This window comes from Balearica regulorum, chromosome 6 (genome assembly GCF_011004875.1).
Source record: "Balearica regulorum gibbericeps isolate bBalReg1 chromosome 6, bBalReg1.pri, whole genome shotgun sequence".
NCBI lineage: Eukaryota > Metazoa > Chordata > Aves > Gruiformes > Gruidae > Balearica > Balearica regulorum.
Window position 1 is genome coordinate 27079957 of NC_046189.1, and position 18082 is coordinate 27098038.

General features: G+C 34.9%; 1 protein-coding gene across 3 annotated transcripts in view; it reads left to right on the forward strand.

Annotated features, from left to right (window-relative positions):
* MAP3K2 (mitogen-activated protein kinase kinase kinase 2) overlaps positions 1-18082 on the forward strand; it is a 49908-nt gene that overhangs the window by 15809 nt on the left and 16017 nt on the right. For 2 of the 3 annotated variants that reach the window (XM_075756987.1, XM_075756988.1), the window contains exons 2-9: positions 2701-2770; positions 5079-5197; positions 6919-6959; positions 9415-9514; positions 11359-11472; positions 12113-12212; positions 13175-13305; positions 16348-16427. In XM_075756987.1, the coding sequence (XP_075613102.1) occupies positions 2767-2770; positions 5079-5197; positions 6919-6959; positions 9415-9514; positions 11359-11472; positions 12113-12212; positions 13175-13305; positions 16348-16427 (689 nt within the window). In that variant the 5' untranslated portion in view covers positions 2701-2766. Of the gene's footprint in view, positions 1-2700; positions 2771-4406; positions 4489-5078; positions 5198-6918; positions 6960-9414; positions 9515-11358; positions 11473-12112; positions 12213-13174; positions 13306-16347; positions 16428-18082 lie in introns of all 3 variants that reach the window. The other variant, XM_075756989.1, reaches the window with a different exon arrangement.

An 18082-nucleotide genomic window follows, 5' to 3' on the forward strand; every position in this document is an offset into this window, starting at 1 on the left:
ATTCAGAGAAATTTAATTTTTCTAGTTTTTTGGTTTGTGGGGTGGTTTTTTGTGTTTTGTTTTTTGTTTTCTTCTAAGAAATAAGAAGGAAATGGAAGGGAAAAGAAATGGATGCTCGCTCATTAGCTTACGTTTTTCTAATGAGAGCTGCCACAGATTAATACTGAAGAATGAATTCTTACAGCTGGAGGAACTTGCAGAAGATGTTTCCTAAGATGTTTCTTCTTATTCTGCTTCCCTGCCCTTTATGAGCCCTGTAGCTCAAATCTTGATCTTCCAAGTTTGGTTATTTCAGCTAGGTTGAGGAAGAACATCTGGGGTATTTTTGTTTGGAGATATAACTTGTTCTTGTTTTCATAAAGTGTGGCAGAAGATTTAAAATGCCTCACAGAACTTTTGTATTTCTTTGAAATGCTTACAAGGAAGTATTACAAAAGTACTTCATCCAAAGTCATGAAACACATTTCTATGCTTAATATATTAAGACAGCTAATTAAATAGACGCTCTATGAAAACAACACTCATTTTCAGGCAGTTGGATCAAATACAGAATTTTGAAAAATGTTTTATAACCATTTTAGTGAATAACTCTCTGGAATATCCCCCAGGACTACTGCTGGCAAAAAACATAGCGTAGGAAATCATTGAATATATGTTCTATTTTGGGGTTTTGACTCTTAGGGATGCAAAAGACGCAAAGAATCAGACATGGAAGAAAAAATTAATTGTGATATTTAAGGCTATAAAGGTAATCCCAGTTCACTAAGAAAACCAGATGTCCTGGCATCTTGTGTGAGAGCAAGGCCCAAATACTCTGTCCTTATTTTGAGTGATCTTGGCTACTATAATTTGGCAAATAAATGAAAATTCAGCCACTGTTTTTCTCTGTGAAGATTAGTACAAATCCCTTTCTTTTGTATCTTCATGGTTTTCCTTGTCTGTTATGGAGCAACAGAAGCTTTTTCTTTTTTAATTTTTCTGAAACAGATTTTTGTCTCCTGCAGTGGTGGCATCAAAAGGCTGGAGACCATGTTAATGGTAAAGGTTGGGGTTGTGTCTTGAGACTATGGGCAGCCCAGGCCAGATGGACTTCTCACACTCTTGCGGGCTTTAATACTTTACAAAGCATTTCCCACAACACTTGGAAGCTGTTTCAGGTCCTGTTTTGAGGCTGTCCATAGACTCTGAATGGACTTGTACCATATTTTCAGCTTTATTTTAGTTCCAGTGTGCTTTCTTGCATGTTCTCTCAACTGAAATGATTTCTGATAGCGGAGTGGGACCTCTGGATCTTCTTTAAAAGCCTGATTTTTTCTTGGTTATTATGGAGCTTGAAATAGACAATAGTAAATGATTCATCCAATATGTAGGTAAAAGGCAGTATACAGCAGAGACCTTTATATGGCTCTCAAGTCCAAATTTCTCTCTGAAAAATATCCCAGAAGTACTTGAAGCTTTCTAGTTCCACTGGTGAAATGAATGCTGCTTAAAAAGGCTGTTTTCATGAAATAAGTATGTAAGAGACAATACGAGAAACTCTTAGATGCCTAACTGAAGATGCTCAGAAATTCTTTGGGAAGTTGTAATTAATTTGTTATTAGCTAGAAAATTGGCAAAATATTCCAGCAAGGAAGCCTGGCTGGCTGGCCCACCTCTCCTCTGTTCTCAGCCACGTGCTTCCACCAGTGGCCCTGTGCTGGTATCAGGGGTCATTTGACACTGGTAAGGAATTAAACCAGGAGAAAACAAATTCCGTTTAAAAAAGAAAAAAAAAATAATTCCTTTTCTGTTGGTGTAGCTTCTCTTTAGTTCTTAGCTGTTAAGCTCCATAATAGCATCTCATAGAAAGATTATTTTAATTGGTCCTTAATTATTGGGGTTTTTTTAATTGATGTTCAAGATATTGTGATCTTCAGGGTTTGTACGTAAATGTGACCCCTGTGTTTCTGCTTTTCTGGATAACTTGTATATTGTATATTTAAAAATTATACCTGCTGTATTCCAGAGGCATTTGCTTTCAGGAGTATTGGGATATCTGTGTAATGCTCTTGAATTATGATGAAAAAAACTTACCAATTGAAATTTTCTGGTTTTATATAATCAGTAGCTATTGATGCCTCTTGATTTGTGCTCTGAGTTTCATATATATTTATTTATATATGAACTATATATATGTAGTTCTGAACACAGAACTTTGAACACCAGATATAGGAACCTGTAGAAAAAGAATCTGTTCTTAATAATGTGGAGTAGTGGATATCCCATGTAGCAGAGTGTTATGGCTAATTAAAATACTAATCATCATTTGAGGGTGTAGATAGAGACTAAAATCACCTTAAGTCTAGAAGAATATTTAGTTTGGGCTTTATGTCTTCTGAAAGTCTATATAGAATCACAGAATTGTTTTGGTTGGAAAAGACCCTTAAGATCATAAAGTCCAACCATTAACCTAGCACTGCCAAGTCCAACCACTAAACCATGTCTCTAAACAGAGCCCAGTTGCTCAGAGCTCAGTGAGGCTTTGGGGACAATATCTGTTTTCTCCACATGTCATATCTACATATGCAATCTTATTTATAGTTTATATGCATAATTGCTATGTAGACTATTAGAAAAACTGCCCATGAACAGTGAAGAATTGACTCTTTTACATGGCTTTGTCAGCTTCAATAATTGTGTATATCTGGTTTTGTATTTTAGGAAATAAAATAATGCTAATGAAGCAACTATTTCCCTGAAGTTCAAGTTTTCAGGCTCACTGCCATTATGGGTAAGTCTTGTGTGTAATGTATATAAACATTTAATTCGGATACTTTTCATTTCTATTGAAGTCCAAAAACATTAATGTAAAACCATTCCTAGGAAATGTGTGCTTTGGCTGTGTATTTCAGTGTAACATCTACATGAAAGGCAGTGTTCAGCTGCTTTGCTAGTATTCAAAATAATTCTGTTTTTTTTTCCGTTGGAATTAACACTTTTCCCTCATTATGTGGTAGCTTAAAAATCCAAGTATAGGAAATTGAGATTCATGGTATTAGGGTACTGAGCATTATTTACTGTGCTCTAAATGGTAATGGCTATTGGGGGAAAAAATCCCCCACAAAATCTATATTAAAGAATTTTATCGTATCATCTTGTGTCATTGGAGTGCAAAGCCAGGACTGTGTAGATGGTCTAACTGTGTTTTTCTAAATATGTAGCACATTTGCATTACTATAAATTTGATGTCAGTTTTTCAAGTTGTACATGCTTTTTAATTAGTTGGCAATGTTGTTATTGGTGCTCACTCTCAAAAAAATCCCAACAAACCAACGAAAACATACATTTTCGTATTGCTTTTGTTTATCTTTTATTATTATGCTATTTTTTCTGAACTTCATGCTTAATAATAAAGTAGCTGAATCTAGAAATACAGCACTCTATAGATTTCTGAGGTTCTCCAGCATTTTGTGTGAGAGAAATGACTGTTGAGTCATATTGGATATTAAGTAAACTTTAGATGCTTTGCCACAATGCTTAGATTTCCTTTGTATGAAATACGCTACATAGTGACCACTGGAAATTAAACCTCCTCCAACCAACTGCTAAAAGAACTTTTTTTTTTTTAATCCCTGAGTGCTAGAATAGGCTATAACACAGTAAAATAGTTTAATAGTTTAACTTTTTAAATTGTGGCAAGTTTTGAAATGTGTTTTAGTGTGAGAAAGTGAGCTGCGAGAATGCCCTCAGTTCTGCCATTAAAAATTGCTGGTAAAACTTGCTTTTATAGATTTGCATATATTAGTAGAGTTGTGAATAATGACAGCATGAGTGATGATCAGAGTTATTCATTTTCAGACCAGCTTTCTGATCTGTTAGGAATCTATTAAATTGGAACACTGAAATCTCACAATTTCCTGATATGACAAATACATTTGGTTATATTTGAATAGAGTGTGAAGGAATTCTCATCATTGCTGAATACCTGGAATGCTCGCTTGCTGATTTTAATGCTGAGTTTTTCTTAGGTCCATGTTTGAGAAATACTGTTCTTTGTAAGCCACAGCACTTAGCAATGAATTCTTCAACAAACATATCCATTGTAGAGTAGTGTGAAGGCATACAATCAACACCTTTCCAGATAAATTTTGTTATCCAGTGTTCTAGATGCACATTGAGTATAGAACTGTTGCTGTGGGAATTAATACAAAATATTAATGACAAATAAATTTCCCTTAGTGATGGATGTACAGGCTTTTGAGCTCTTAAGTGCTTTCCTGTCTAAAGGAGCATCCCAGTTCCAGGGCAGACCTTGTCTAGCATGGCTGCAGGCCATCACAGCTGCAGCAGATCATCAGGATTTAGGATTTTGTGTGAACTTGAAATCAAAGCTGCATACCACTCCTACTCCTAAATTGTCCCTTTAGGTTCAGTGCTTCTGTTTCTCCTTGTGAATTACTCCTGTGAGCCTTAAAACCCCTACATTTGCAGTCCTGGAAAAGTTCTGTGGTGGGTTTGTTTGTTTTAGTTTTTTAATTTTATTTTTAATTACTATGTGGGCTGCCAGCAGATGCCCAAACAATGGAGGTATTCCTCTGGGAGTTTGTGTACACTTCCTATGTGCATGACTATACCTGTTCAGGACAGAGGAAAAATGATGCAAAAGTACTTGTTTTTTTTCTTTATTTTATGAATTAGGGGGAAAGTATGATATCTAGTTAAAATCTCATCCATGGACGTTGTTTGAAACAAAGTAAATAAACCTTTTTTTTTTCTTTTTTCTGCCCTTCTTGTAGTTGACAACTCCACAGAACTGCAAGCTGTATTATCTCTGTTATGACTTCAGGTTTTTAAACCTGCCATTTAAGTGTATTTACTGATTAAGCTGTTTATTTCCTTAAGAAGTGTTAATGATAAATAAAATAAAAATGTTTGCAACATGGCAGTAATTTCTTTCAATTTGGCAATTATATATTGAAGTGTAATATGGACTTTTAGGTTTTAGAATGATGACTGCCTAATTGTGAAATGAGACAGTAATGCACTTCAAATGTAACAGTCATTTACACTTCTCTTATCTGGTCTTTTCTTCTGAGCAGATGAGCAGCAAGCTTTGAATTCAATCATGCAGGATTTGGCTGTGCTTCATAAGGCCAGTCGTCCTGTATTGCCTCAGCAAGAAACAGGAAAACCAAAGTCGTCTTCACCTAAAAAACAGGTAATCTTTAATATCCTTACTAACCTATTGAACACGGAATGTCCTGCTGTGACTTCTATAATTATTTTTCTTGCCAGACCAGTGAGCGTACCAGAATAAGCTATTAGTCTCCCACGTGTGCTGCCATTTTCTTTGTTCGTGTTCTTAAATCAGCAGCAAAATGAAATGGTGGCATTTCAGACCAGATCATAGTGTATGCTTAAATGACTCCAGTCCTGACAAATTGAAGATTGTAGGGGTATTTTGACACTGTGTCTAGATTGATATTATTATTATTATACTGGTATTAGACTACTTTAAAATATCAAGATGTGCTAGTATCTCTTATTTGGAATACTTCTTTAGAATGAATTTTATAGGTATATTAGATTGCCCACTTGTCAGCTGTATCGTACTAAAGAATGTCAGTACAGCAGCAGAAACATACTTAAGCTCCTTTACTGCATCTTTGTCCTCAGTTTCTTGTTTGTTCGTATGCTAGAAATGTGAGGAGTTCTCAGCTGGGTTTTTTTTTTTCCTGCAGATACTGAACACAGATGGAAAAGTAGTAAATACTTGGTTGATAGTTTTGAACTGCTGTATGGAGAGATTAGGAAACTAGAGGATGTAGATTTTTACCCAAATTGTTGTAATAGCCCTACTGAGTGAACTGTATGCTTATTTGATTGGATCCTTAATTGACAGTCCAATATTTCATGAAACTTCAGTTTGTGCCGTCTTTTTTTTAACCTGTTAAAGATCAAAGTATTTGAATATATTTGGCTCTTAAACTGTCAAAACCTAATGGCTACGTCTTTTTCATTCTGTGCTTTAAAAGCTGTAAGAGTTTAGTATATAACACAATGGTGCGTTGTTAGTTGAATGTAACTAATTTCTGAGCTGTGACTTTAGACATTGTAGTAATGTGAATATATGATCCAAAATGATTTGAATACAATACATGTTTAGAAAGTTAGAAAAAAAAATAGTTGAGCCGTTGCTGAGTTTAAGTGTAGTGGTGAGGTGGAAATACACGTTTGTCATTCTGTTTAAATTTGTGAGTTTTGAAAGTAATCACTTGATGCACAAGTAATTCTTTTGGAAGATACAACATTGTTATTTGGATATAATTGGTGTGGTTGAATGTATTATTTTTTTTCCTGCAATAGTTGCTAGTACAGTTTGATTCTTAAAATTATGATTTTGCAAAGCAATTTTATTTCCATGTACTACAGATCAAGTATCAAGTTATTGTTATTGGGAAATTGATTGCATGAATGCTGGCCTAATTACATGTGTGGGTTTCTATGGTAATGCTTATGAAACAAAATATGTTTCTTAAGCCTGGAATGCTCAGCTCTGCAGCATACATAAAAATCTGTTACGGAAGCGAAATCTACCTGCCTGTTGATGATAGAGAATTCTTTAGTAATCAGTTTCACGCTAAATTTGAAATCAGGATTCTGTTGTAATATTAAAATATATTGATAGAAAATAATGTGTTTACTTACAGAAGCATTCCTTGTACTTCAGAATAATTTTTTGGGTTTTTTACACACTTTAAGCATCTATCAGATACCTCAGCAGAAGTAGCTTGTTAAAATGCTTGGTATATCAGAAAACGAATATGGACTGCTTAAGGATTTGACTTTTGGTGTAGGATGACTGAATAGGATTTCATGGCCTTCATTGAAGGAGGTGGTAACAAACTAATAGTGGTTCCTTTATCTCTTTTCTTACAGAATGATGTTAGAGTCAAATTTGAACATCGAGGTGAAAAAAGGTAAGGTCAGAACACAGGAAACTGTCTTGTCTTTTAATTATTTATAGAATTTTCTTGGGCTCCTATCAAAAAGGTTCAAAGAAACTGTTCAAAGTGTTTCAGATATCTGAGTGTATTTGAGCTTAAATTTAATTTTGATATGAATGCAATTTAAGGAGAATTAATCTGTTTAAAATGTGGGCTCTAAGTATGCATAGTAAGATACTTCTGCATTTATGTCCCATGTAATATCTTTCATTTGTTCACCCTTCAGATAGATGTTTGTAGCCTAGAACAATTACTTAGAGCATTAGCATAGATCTCAAATATGAGTAGACCAGCAAATAATTTTTTTTGCTCCATCATTTGCGTAATAAATGCATGATAATATATTGTTACTGTAGCACCCAGAGGAAGAAGCCTAGATCTTAAAGCTCAATATTGGATTGTACTTTGGAGGAACCAAACTGAGAACTGTATTAGACTTGATAATTAGATTGTTTTCATTGATAATTTTGAATAATCATTTTAAATTTTTCATTCTGTGAGAGGTGAATGATGTACATGCTTAAAGTATATAGACATCTATCTATGTATCTCCGCTCTGATGGCTGCTCAAAAGCTTTTACAGAAGTCAATCTACAATTCCATGCAGAACTGATTTGTGGACAACTCCTTTCGTCTGTTTGTCTCTTTCTGAAAGCATAACCCTTCATTGTACTTACAGAGAAATGGTTATAGACTAAGATGTTGGAAAATACTTAATGAAAAAGGAAATAATATTCTGGTCATGCTGTTTGTTAATAGAAATGGTAAATTCCTTAAGTAAAGATTGCCTCAGAATGAAACCTACGCCACTTCTGGGCAGTCGTTAGTGTGATGTGCAACAGATGAGTGTGTACCTGTGCTGATTACAATTTGTGCCCTCTTTTTACATGGAGTAGTGAAACAGCAGTAAGTTCCCTAGGTATTAACATTCTTCAGCTTCTTTGTATCGCTTTTCTGAACATCACCTGTAACATTGCATGAGTAACGGTTGAGTGCTGTAAGTAATTTGAAGGAAACAAGTCTTTTCAAAAGCTTTGAAAATTGGGGACTCTTCTATCTAGCAGTTTCTTGTGAAATAAGCAGAAGCATGAATTTAAATCAAGGAACTGTTTACTCACTGCCAGTCTGCATGGACAGTGCATTGTTGCAGTTCATCTTAATTCACTTTCACAGTGGACTATGTTAATCAATTTAATATGAATGCAAGCATGAAGTAAGTGTGTGGAAAGATACCTTTCCCAAGCTTTTATGCTGACGAGCATAGCTCTGTTTTGCACTGTCCCAAGTAACTTGAGCCCGCTTGCCCAGAGGTACTGGGTAGCCTAGGCTCATTGCTCAGCATACTTTAGATCTATGTGCTCAGGCAACAAAAGATAAAATAATGAAATTATGCAAGAAAAATAAGTTATGCAATGGCTTTCTCACTAATTTTTCAAAAAGGGAAGTGGAAAAGAGAAGTGATTCCAGAGTTTCTTTCAGTAGTGAATGTGGCACTCTGTACCAAGGAGCAAACAGTGTGATGGACAGAGTTCCAGGCTTGCTAAACCAATAAACTACAGTGAGAACTGGCATTGTTTTTTGGGGTTTTTTTTTTTAAGATTCTTTTTTCAAAATAATTATTAATTGGAAGTAGTCTGGCCTCTAGTCTCATTTCAGTGAGAAATATTGTTCCCTAACCAGAGTACCAACTGAAACACTGATAAAAGGGACAGCTACCTTTTGCTAATTTTTCTGCTTCACAAAATTTGAGTGTCACTAGCTTAGTTTTTTGTTTAATGGTGTTGTGTCTCAAATAATACAATAGTTTTCTATAGTAAAAGGTCAGTTACAGGCATTTTGGGATATTTGGTTTGACAAGACATTGAGTTAAAAGAAAACCTGAGTTGTTGACCTACAACTGCACCATTCTTACAGGAGCACACTTAAAGCACAGTTAGTGATGGACTCAGCAGTTTGAGTGTGTAATTCATTGTGGTAAAGATGGTGACATTTAGTTACCTTCCTCAGATAAGATAGTCTTTTGGATTTCCAAAAAATGACGACTGTAGGAGTAATTCCTTTCTGATGCTTATGCTTGTCAGCCTACAATATTCTATTATCTTAGTTTTCTGAAGTAGAAAATTTTAGAAGTTTCTAACAATTTACCTCTGGATTGAAGGCATGCAAAGCATTAAGTTAAGAAAGAAGCCATATGCAAGTAAGTAAAATAGTCGTAATGAGATGTAATTTTATGTGTGATTATCCCTTATAACCTTTTCACTGCTTTTCTCCGTTTTTAATGACCCAAAATATGGAGGACAGTGAATAAAACATAGCTTCTTATGGTCTTTTTAGTAATAAATTTAATTCTAGGATTATTCTTAAGTAATAAGTTGCCAGATTTTCATAAGTAATGGGCAAAAAATCTTTATAACTTACTGTGTTTCAGGATTCTGCAATTACCAAGGCCTGTTAAACTTGAAGATCTTGCAGCTAAAGCTAAAGTTGCTTTTGGACAGACTATGGATTTACATTACAGCAATAATGAGGTAATATTCTGTGTCTCTAAGTTCTCAGTGACTTGTACATTGATTATTTTAAGGCTGAAATTTGCTCTCGTAAGCAATGAGAACCACTCCTGTGACAAAACTTACTCCCATGACAAAACCCCAGATTTCTAATGTGTGTGTTCTCAAATATGTAAGGCTTGCCTAAATTAGAATAGGCAGGAGATGCATGAAAAGTTTTATGAGGAGAGTTTCATCTTAATGAATTATGTCTCAAACTTGATTGGGAATGGGTAAATTGTCTTCCTGCTCCACCACAGTCCTGTTGTGTGACTTTGGGAAAGTCTTTACCTCTTTGAGCTTTGTTGTGTTTGTAAATTTGAAATAATACTTATACTTCCTTGTACACTTTCATTTCTTTAAGGATTAATCTTTTTAGGTAATCACTAGAATGCTGCATTTAGTAATGTTTGGATTGGAGAACTAGGCTTAATTGTTGCTCCTCTTGATGTAGCTGGTTCACAAAGATTTCTTGGGAGTAGTGCTAGTGCCTTCAAACCACTTATGCCTCATCAATATTACTTCCAGCTTTCTTTTAGAATTAGAGATGGCATTTTTAATAGGAAATGTATTTACAGATGCAGGATCCAGTCTTAGGAGTTACTTCTGGTTTTTGCCTTGATTCAGCGAAGTGCACAGAGGCTTATTGGTGTGCCTGGTTATGCACAACATACTTGCTGTATCTAATCTGCATCTTTGCAGAAGAAAATGCCTGTAATTGCTGTTTGGTACCTTGCCAGGCACTTCTGTGAAACTGAAGAATTCCTATAGAAGGCTTTTGGAGTTTATGAAGGTCAGAAGAAATGGCCATTCATGATTCTTTAGCCTCAGCTCCTTCCTCTGATAGAATTTTAGGCATTTGAGCAGGTTTTCTGCTTGTCAGCCTCTGCAGTAGTTGGCAAATCATCCCATTGCCTTTCAGAAATGTGATGGTAATAACCTGTTATTAGCATTAAGACTACGACTTAAAATGAAGAGTCTGCACACTTGTTATCAAGACTTTCCTCCTTCATTCCCATTTCTTTTTGTATAAAAGTACTGTATGTCAACTGCTGTCATGTTTGAGCATCACTGAGACTGTTTACAAGTAGAATAGATTTTTAAAAATCTATATTGCGTTGATACTTTGTTACAAGCAGAAGTTGTAATTTACGCTCCTGAAACAAAGCCCAATTTTAATTGTTATAAAGTGCACTTGAGATCTGTATTCTGATTGCATAAAACTTTCTGTTATAAAGATACATATATGTCAAGCTAATTCTAATTAATTAGATCCAGGTAAGATTCTAGTGAGGACTACAGTTCCATGTGGGTCACATCATGCCTGATATGCTTCCTTAACAAATTCTGGTTTTCAGTGAAGCAGTTCTGTTAATGATGCAACTTCAAACAAATATAGTTGCAATATTCTGAGATACAAAAATGTGCTTTATGGTCTATAAAATAGGTCTTATTTTATTTATCTTAGACTTGCATTGATTTAGGTGATGGCAAATACATTGACACTGTTGCACATGCTTCTCTGAAACTTGTAGGATATTAAGTCATATGTATGTAAAATGGTTGCTCCTTCATTGTGAAGACTAGTTCCACCATGCTGTACCTATTGAAGGCATCTGAAGAAAGAGTTAAGATTGAATTTCAGACATTTTGGTGCTAACTTGAGGCATCATTTATAATAACTTTTATTTTCAAGTTGTTTGGAATGAAAGGAAAGATAGAATCAGTTTATTTGTTTCTCTGCATTTGAGTTCCTAATTTCTTTCTTGTGTCCTGTTTAAGATATTTTTTAATGTGTCGTCGTCCCCCCCTCCCCCTTTTTGTAGCTTGTAATTCCATTAACCACCCAGGATGACCTGGACAAAGCTGTTGAACTGCTTGACCGTAGTGTGCATATGAAGAGTCTCAAGATATTGCTTGTAATACATGGAAATACACAGGTACCAGTTGAAATGCTAAATGTCTTTCCTCAGTTTTCATATTGAAGTAATTGTATCTTTTCTTAAAGATTACATTTTTTCCAGCTGAAAATATTACTGATTGCTTGTTCAGTTCACTTTAAGCATCTTTTAGCATTTTGTATTGACTCAGTTTTAACTGTTTCCTAGATCCTGTTCCTCTCTCTTTGTTTGCCTTCCTTACAGTGGTAGAAAAGTGTTTCTTAATAGAATGATGATAGGATACAAATTTGAGAACTGCTTAGAATTTAAGTAACTGTAGTTACTCGAAACTGTTAAGTCAGATGCTGGTGACACTCCTTTGTGGCAAATCAAATGTTTTTTGTAGCAAACAGCAGCAGTGGACTATAGGCTAAATACTGAGTTACAATTCTGTGATTATCTGATGCATTGTGGCCATGATATTAATAGAATTTGTATACTAGTACATATTGAAAATTATTTTGAAATACTAAGAACAAGCTACTAAAATAGATTAATTTTGATATAAATTGGCAAGCTTCTTTTCGACTGCTTGAAAAAAGGAATGTACTGTACGAAGCCTATAAAGTTTGTGAAGTATTTTCATTGTCAGGAGTATAAAGTAATAACTGCAGTTGTGGTAATATGTATACATTTTCAGTCACCCAGTGTAAATAACGTGGAACCCTTGCCCTCACTGGAAGATTTAGATAATACAGTGTTTGGTGTGACAGACAGAAAAAGGCGACTGTCTGTAATAGGTAAGCTACATATTTCAATAGCTTTTAATTGTAAAAACTTTTTTCTTTTGTAATCTTCTCTTCATGAAGATCTTGCTCTCAACACAGACTGTTGGAATTTGTCTTACTTATCAATGACCGTACTATGGAGTTTGCACTTGGGGGCAGTTAATTTTGAATTTTAAGTCAAAAGTGGTTTAAATATATAGAATACAGAAAGTTAACAAAAAAAAAATCACAAGTAAATAAATTATGTAGTATTTTTTGAGGTAACTGATGGGTATCCTAAAAAGTTGATGTTAGTACTCCCCTTTATTTTCAGATACAGGAAGGAGTTACTGAAAATTCTGTTTGTTTATATGGCTGTGTGTTTCCTTGATCAATTTAGGACTCCCCTATTTTTTTTAATCTTAATGTGTGAACATTTAAGATACTTATTTTGGCATTGATATAACCTTTTGTGCTTATTCATGTTTAAAGTTGGTGTGATGTTAACTTCCAAATTTAATTATGAAACTGGAGAGTTTAATGAATAATTTTTCAGACCATTTAATTAATTTATTATGCATTTATTGTGAATAGAAGTATTCATGTTCTTGCAGACATAATATTCTACAAAGAAAAACTGAAATTCTCAGGAGTTGGAAAGGATTAGTTGACATGGGTGGGATTTTTGGTTTGGATTTTTATTTTGTTTGAAAAGAAGAAATTTACCTAGCTAGATGTGCGGGCAAATTATATTTCTGTTCCTGTATAATGAAAATTCTTTTTAATGCTGTTGAAGCAACCCTGCCCTGATTTTTTTATAATTCCTGGGTTACATATATTAAATGCTGTACGTAAGTCTTGTATTGCATAGGCATTTGGGAAATTTCTAAAGCAAGAAGTGATCCAGGCAGGCTCAGTGCCTTGGAAGCATTTGAATAAAGCCCCTGGGTTCTGGGTTAGTGAAGAGACTCTGACTAGCCCTTTTCTTTCGAAAGGTTCTAATACTCGTGATAGGAGTTCACCTCCCCCAGGATACATTCCAGATGAGCTGCATCAGGTGGCCCGAAATGGGTCTTTCACCAGTATCAACAGTGAGGGTGAATTCATTCCAGAAAGTATGGATCAGGTACGTGTACGATTTATTAAAATTACAGGGTTTGTTAGGTTGATTTATGAAATACTGCTGTTCAAGAAGGATATGGAATTTTTAGAAAGAACAGCTTAAAAAATGACAAACCTAGAAAATGTGATCTGTGAGAGATGGTTAAAATAACTGTGGTTGATTAGTCTTGTAGAACCTGTTTTTTTTCTCTGTAAGTCTCTTCAATTATTTAAATATGTTGCTACAAGGAGAAAGATAATATTCTTAATTTCCATGATAGTTGAATGAGGTAGTGACAGATATAAATTACGATAAGAGATGTCTACATTAGAAAGCACAAACTCCTTTATTTTAATGAGAAGGATATGTAAGCAAGACCAGTTTTACAGCTTTCCCAGGTAATTAAAGGAGGTTTTAAAGAAGAGTTTGGATCTGTCAGAATTATTTGGACTCAGTTGATACTGTGTTGGGATAGAAGCAAGGGGATGGCGATGGGCCTGATTTAAATAATCTCTGAAATACTTTCCACTGTCACATTTTTGTGTGAGGATCACAAATGTATGCTATCTTGTTCTCCTTATGCACCTGCATTATTGGTGTGGGATATGAGCATGCTTAGCATGAATAAAAATCCTACTCTCTGAGTATCAAAATTGCCCTTAAAAACAGCAGGAAAAGATGGAGGAATGTAATGGCTCACAGAATTGACAATAGAGAAAGAGATATTTTAAGGAGCAAAATAAAATAATGCTGCATACCCGAATCACTTTAAGTTCTTGTTGACATTGGCACTGTATTCACAAATGGCAAGAGGCAATGGTTTTTATGACCTGACTAAATGAGAGACAGATGATAGAATAAAAATAGAGGCAAAGCGATGGTGCAATTTGTTGCACGATTTTAATGACTGAGCTGGGAATACAGGCTGAATCTCCTCATTTCCAGACCAGGGTGCTATTCATCATCATAGCCACGTGGTCAGATCCAGCCCAGACCTCGATTCATTCAGTGAAATGATTACTTTTGGCCTGGGCAAAGTCATTTTTGGTTACTGACTGGTCAAACAACCAGATGTTCTCTGAGGCGCAGGATGTCTTTTCACTCTAGCGTATTCAAGAAACGTGTAACCTGTCATGTACGCATTGCTGTGTAAGTGGTCAGCAGGGTTTAAATACAGGAATTTTGCTTTCATAGGAAGGCAAGTTAGTTCAGCCTATGCAGCCTTAAGGGCCAGATTGGGAACTCACAACCTCTGCTCCCTTCCCCCTAAGTTGCCACATCACTTTGGCAAGTGTTGACCATGCTGCCCACATCTGTCACAGCCTGCCCCACAAGGACGAGAAGGGAATGTGAGAGTGGAGGGCTTTGCTCTGCTCTCCTGTTGATCTGTCTGAGCACAGCTATTAACGTTGACAGCAGACCCCATGCTTTCTCTACAGAAGAGATGATGATTTGGATAGAAGTGGGCCATGGTTTGCCAATTGGACCATACTGCATTAAGTTATAGAGGTAATTAATATGGCAGCAGATGGGCTTTTTTCCCTTTCAGCACCAACTGTTCAGCATGAGAAAAGAGGAATATAATTGCTGAAAATATGGTAAATGTTGTTCTCCCTAATACAGAGTTCATTTAAGTGTCCCAAGTTTGCAGAGTGCAAACTCACTTTCTGGACACTATTTCTTTAATAAGTTCTTGATTGGTACTCGGCAAAGTATGTACCTAGGACCTTTAAGATACAGCACTGACCATAAAAATTGAAGGGGTAGCTGCTTAATTTACAGTAAAAGACTAGTATCCAATTCATAGAAAATAATAGATGTTATGTCATGTACCAAAATAAACTTTATTTTAGGAAAGAGATCATTTTAAGACAACACGTGAGCTTTCCACTCTGTCTTTAAGAAGCAAACTGATAAAATTGTCACATTCAGTAATTCAAAATTGAGAATCTCTTTCCACTTCTTCTGTACAATAAATCTGTAAAACATTTCAGATTGCTTTACTGCAAAAGAGAAGGGAATGATTTTTGCCTATCATTAGATTTAGGACTTTCAGAGTGGTAGTGTGAGATAAACAAAACGTATGTCAGCCAATAGAAATAGCTGGTAATCAAGAGCATCCTCTTGAATAGCAATCCTTTTGTTTTTTTCCTCTGGATTAGAATTCGAGAAACAGAGAAAGTGTTGATGACTGTTTTCATTATGTAATAGATCTGGCCTAGATAGTCGGTTTTCTGACTTCTTCAGACTGATACATGGCAGATTTCACACAACTCAATTACTAGGTTGTCAGAAGTATTGGGGAAAAATAACATCTGTCTGGTATTTTTGTAAACTCCAGTTTCATATGAAAGTTTATTTTATTTGAAACAGGATTTTGGTTTGGTCGAAAAGAGTGTTTATAAACTTTATGTATTCTTCCTCTTTCTCCTTCCATTTTTTCTTCAGTTCTATTTAAAAATTTGTGTAACTCGCTTGGAGTCCTAACTAGAGATAAAAGTTTAGAAGCTTTTTACAGTGTTTGATTTCAGCCATTTTGTGTGACTACTAGTTGGCCAGAGTTAAGCCACTACAGAGATTATATAAATTCTATTCAGCACAATCTGTGTCATATTTGAGGTGTTTTTTTCTTTGGTGATGACAATGAAGTCCACTTTTTTTAACTGTCTCAGCTTTTTTATCCTTTAAAGGCCTTATTTTTGTTATGCTGTTAAACTACTGTCATGCAGATATTGCTATAATATTAAGAGTCAATGTTGTGTAAGGGAATAATGTAGCGGTACAACTTGTTATGTACAAAGCATGATAGAGGATTAAATACCTTAACTATATTCTAGTTAGATGCAAGAAAAATAACTTTCAGGATTGCAGAATGCAATGCAGGTTCAACTATGGCAGCTAACATTTTCTCTAGTAATTGATATTTCTGGTTTGTTTTTATTTTTTAAATTAGGTGTTTCAAAGCAGAAACCTTCAAGTATTAAAAAAACCCAAAAACAAACAAAAAATCCCAAACCACAAAACCATAAAAATTTGAACTTGTTGGTCTTTGTTTGTTATTTTTAGATGCTGGATCCATTGTCTTTGAGCAGTCCTGAAAACTCTGGCTCAGGAAGCTGTCCCTCACTTGACAGCCCTTTAGATGGGTAAAAATTACTTATATTAATTATTTATCTTTATTAGATTGCATAATGTATCTGTTGTAACATATAATAACTCTCTAGTGACAGCTGTTACTGAACTTCTTCCAGAAATTCCTCTGTAAGTTATAGAACATTTATAAAAGCTTATTGAAACTTAGTCACTTACTAATGCATGGAAAATACAAGTAGCTTTCTTTTTCTTTTTTCTGTTTTTTTTTTATAATTTGCATTTGAAACACAAATTTACACTTCAGATCCTACAAAAATGTACTGAAGATTTTTACTAAATTTTGCCAGTCTTACATATATATGAAGTATATTCCTTGGCAGTGAGCTGCCCCATAAAATTTACATTTCTTAGATACTGTTACGTGAAGTAAGCTTCCCTTTTTCAATGTAGAGGGTACCCAATTCAAAATAAAGAGTAGAATTGTTTAAAGACTTCAACAGACAATCCTCTCCTTTTCTTTGCAATTACTGTCCATTCCTCTCCCCTTGTTGCCATTACAGACTTTTCGCTTATTTTTCTGTGTTTAATCTTGTCATTTAGCCAGAGGTGGTATGTACTGTGGTGGGTCTGGAGGTTTTGATTGACCTGTTAGGAAATTGATGTGTTTTGAGAGTGTCACTGTCCACAGTTTCTCAGCCACCAGGTAAGCCAAACAGAGCATAATCCTGTTTGGCTTATGGTTGGTTAGGCAAATAACCTTGGATCTTAATTGCTCAGATTGGCTCCTCATTGATTTGGAACTGCTATACAAATAATACTGCTAATTAAATATTTTATTTAATTGGTAGAAAGGTAAAAAGTTGGAAATAATTGCCTGTGGCAATTAATCAGAGCTATAGTATCCCATAGTACCATTTCATTTTAGAATGTTATTTGAGGACACAAATACATTTGGTCTAACAAATTTTTGAGTTAAATAACAAGTCTCCATTTCACAAGTAAGAAAACAGTAGACACAAAAAGTATTTTGTGGTTGGAGTGTGATAGGTTATACACACACCAGGTTTAACATGGTCACATAGGATAGAAATTCAACCAAATTGACACATTTTTAGGGGTTTTTTTGTGGGGTAGGGTGAGTGGAAGAAGGGGGAAACAAAGCAATCTTAATTTGAATCGTAATGTTTCTTCTTCAAAACTTCTTTTGCTTGTTTTTTATTTACTTCCACTACTTAGTTTGTTATCCTTTTTTGTTTGTTTGTTTTTTGTTCAAATGTTTCCTGCAAAGATGTAGGTTTTGTGTCTCCATTTAGCTTCTGTTACCCATTAGAGAAATTCATACTTAGAAAATGAGGACATTGTTTTGGTATGTTTATGGAAATACACTGTGATCGGTTGCTCTGACTGGCAATCCCATCCATGCCTTTTGGTGGCTGGAAGTTACATACCAACTGTAGATAAGAGACAATATGATCATGTAAGAACCAAAAAATTATTCATTCCTTCTATAACTCAATAAAATGACTCTCTTAATCCTGTATTTTGAGACATTAAAAGGTTCCGCATTTCTTTGGTTAAATTTCCTCAAGAGTTTTTCTAAGCTGTATAAGAGATTTTGCCACTCTATAAACTTTTGTGTTTAGCCAGAAGGTGTTAAACCTAGCAGTGCTCCTTTGTGGCTTTACTTGTGATATTCATATTTTTACTA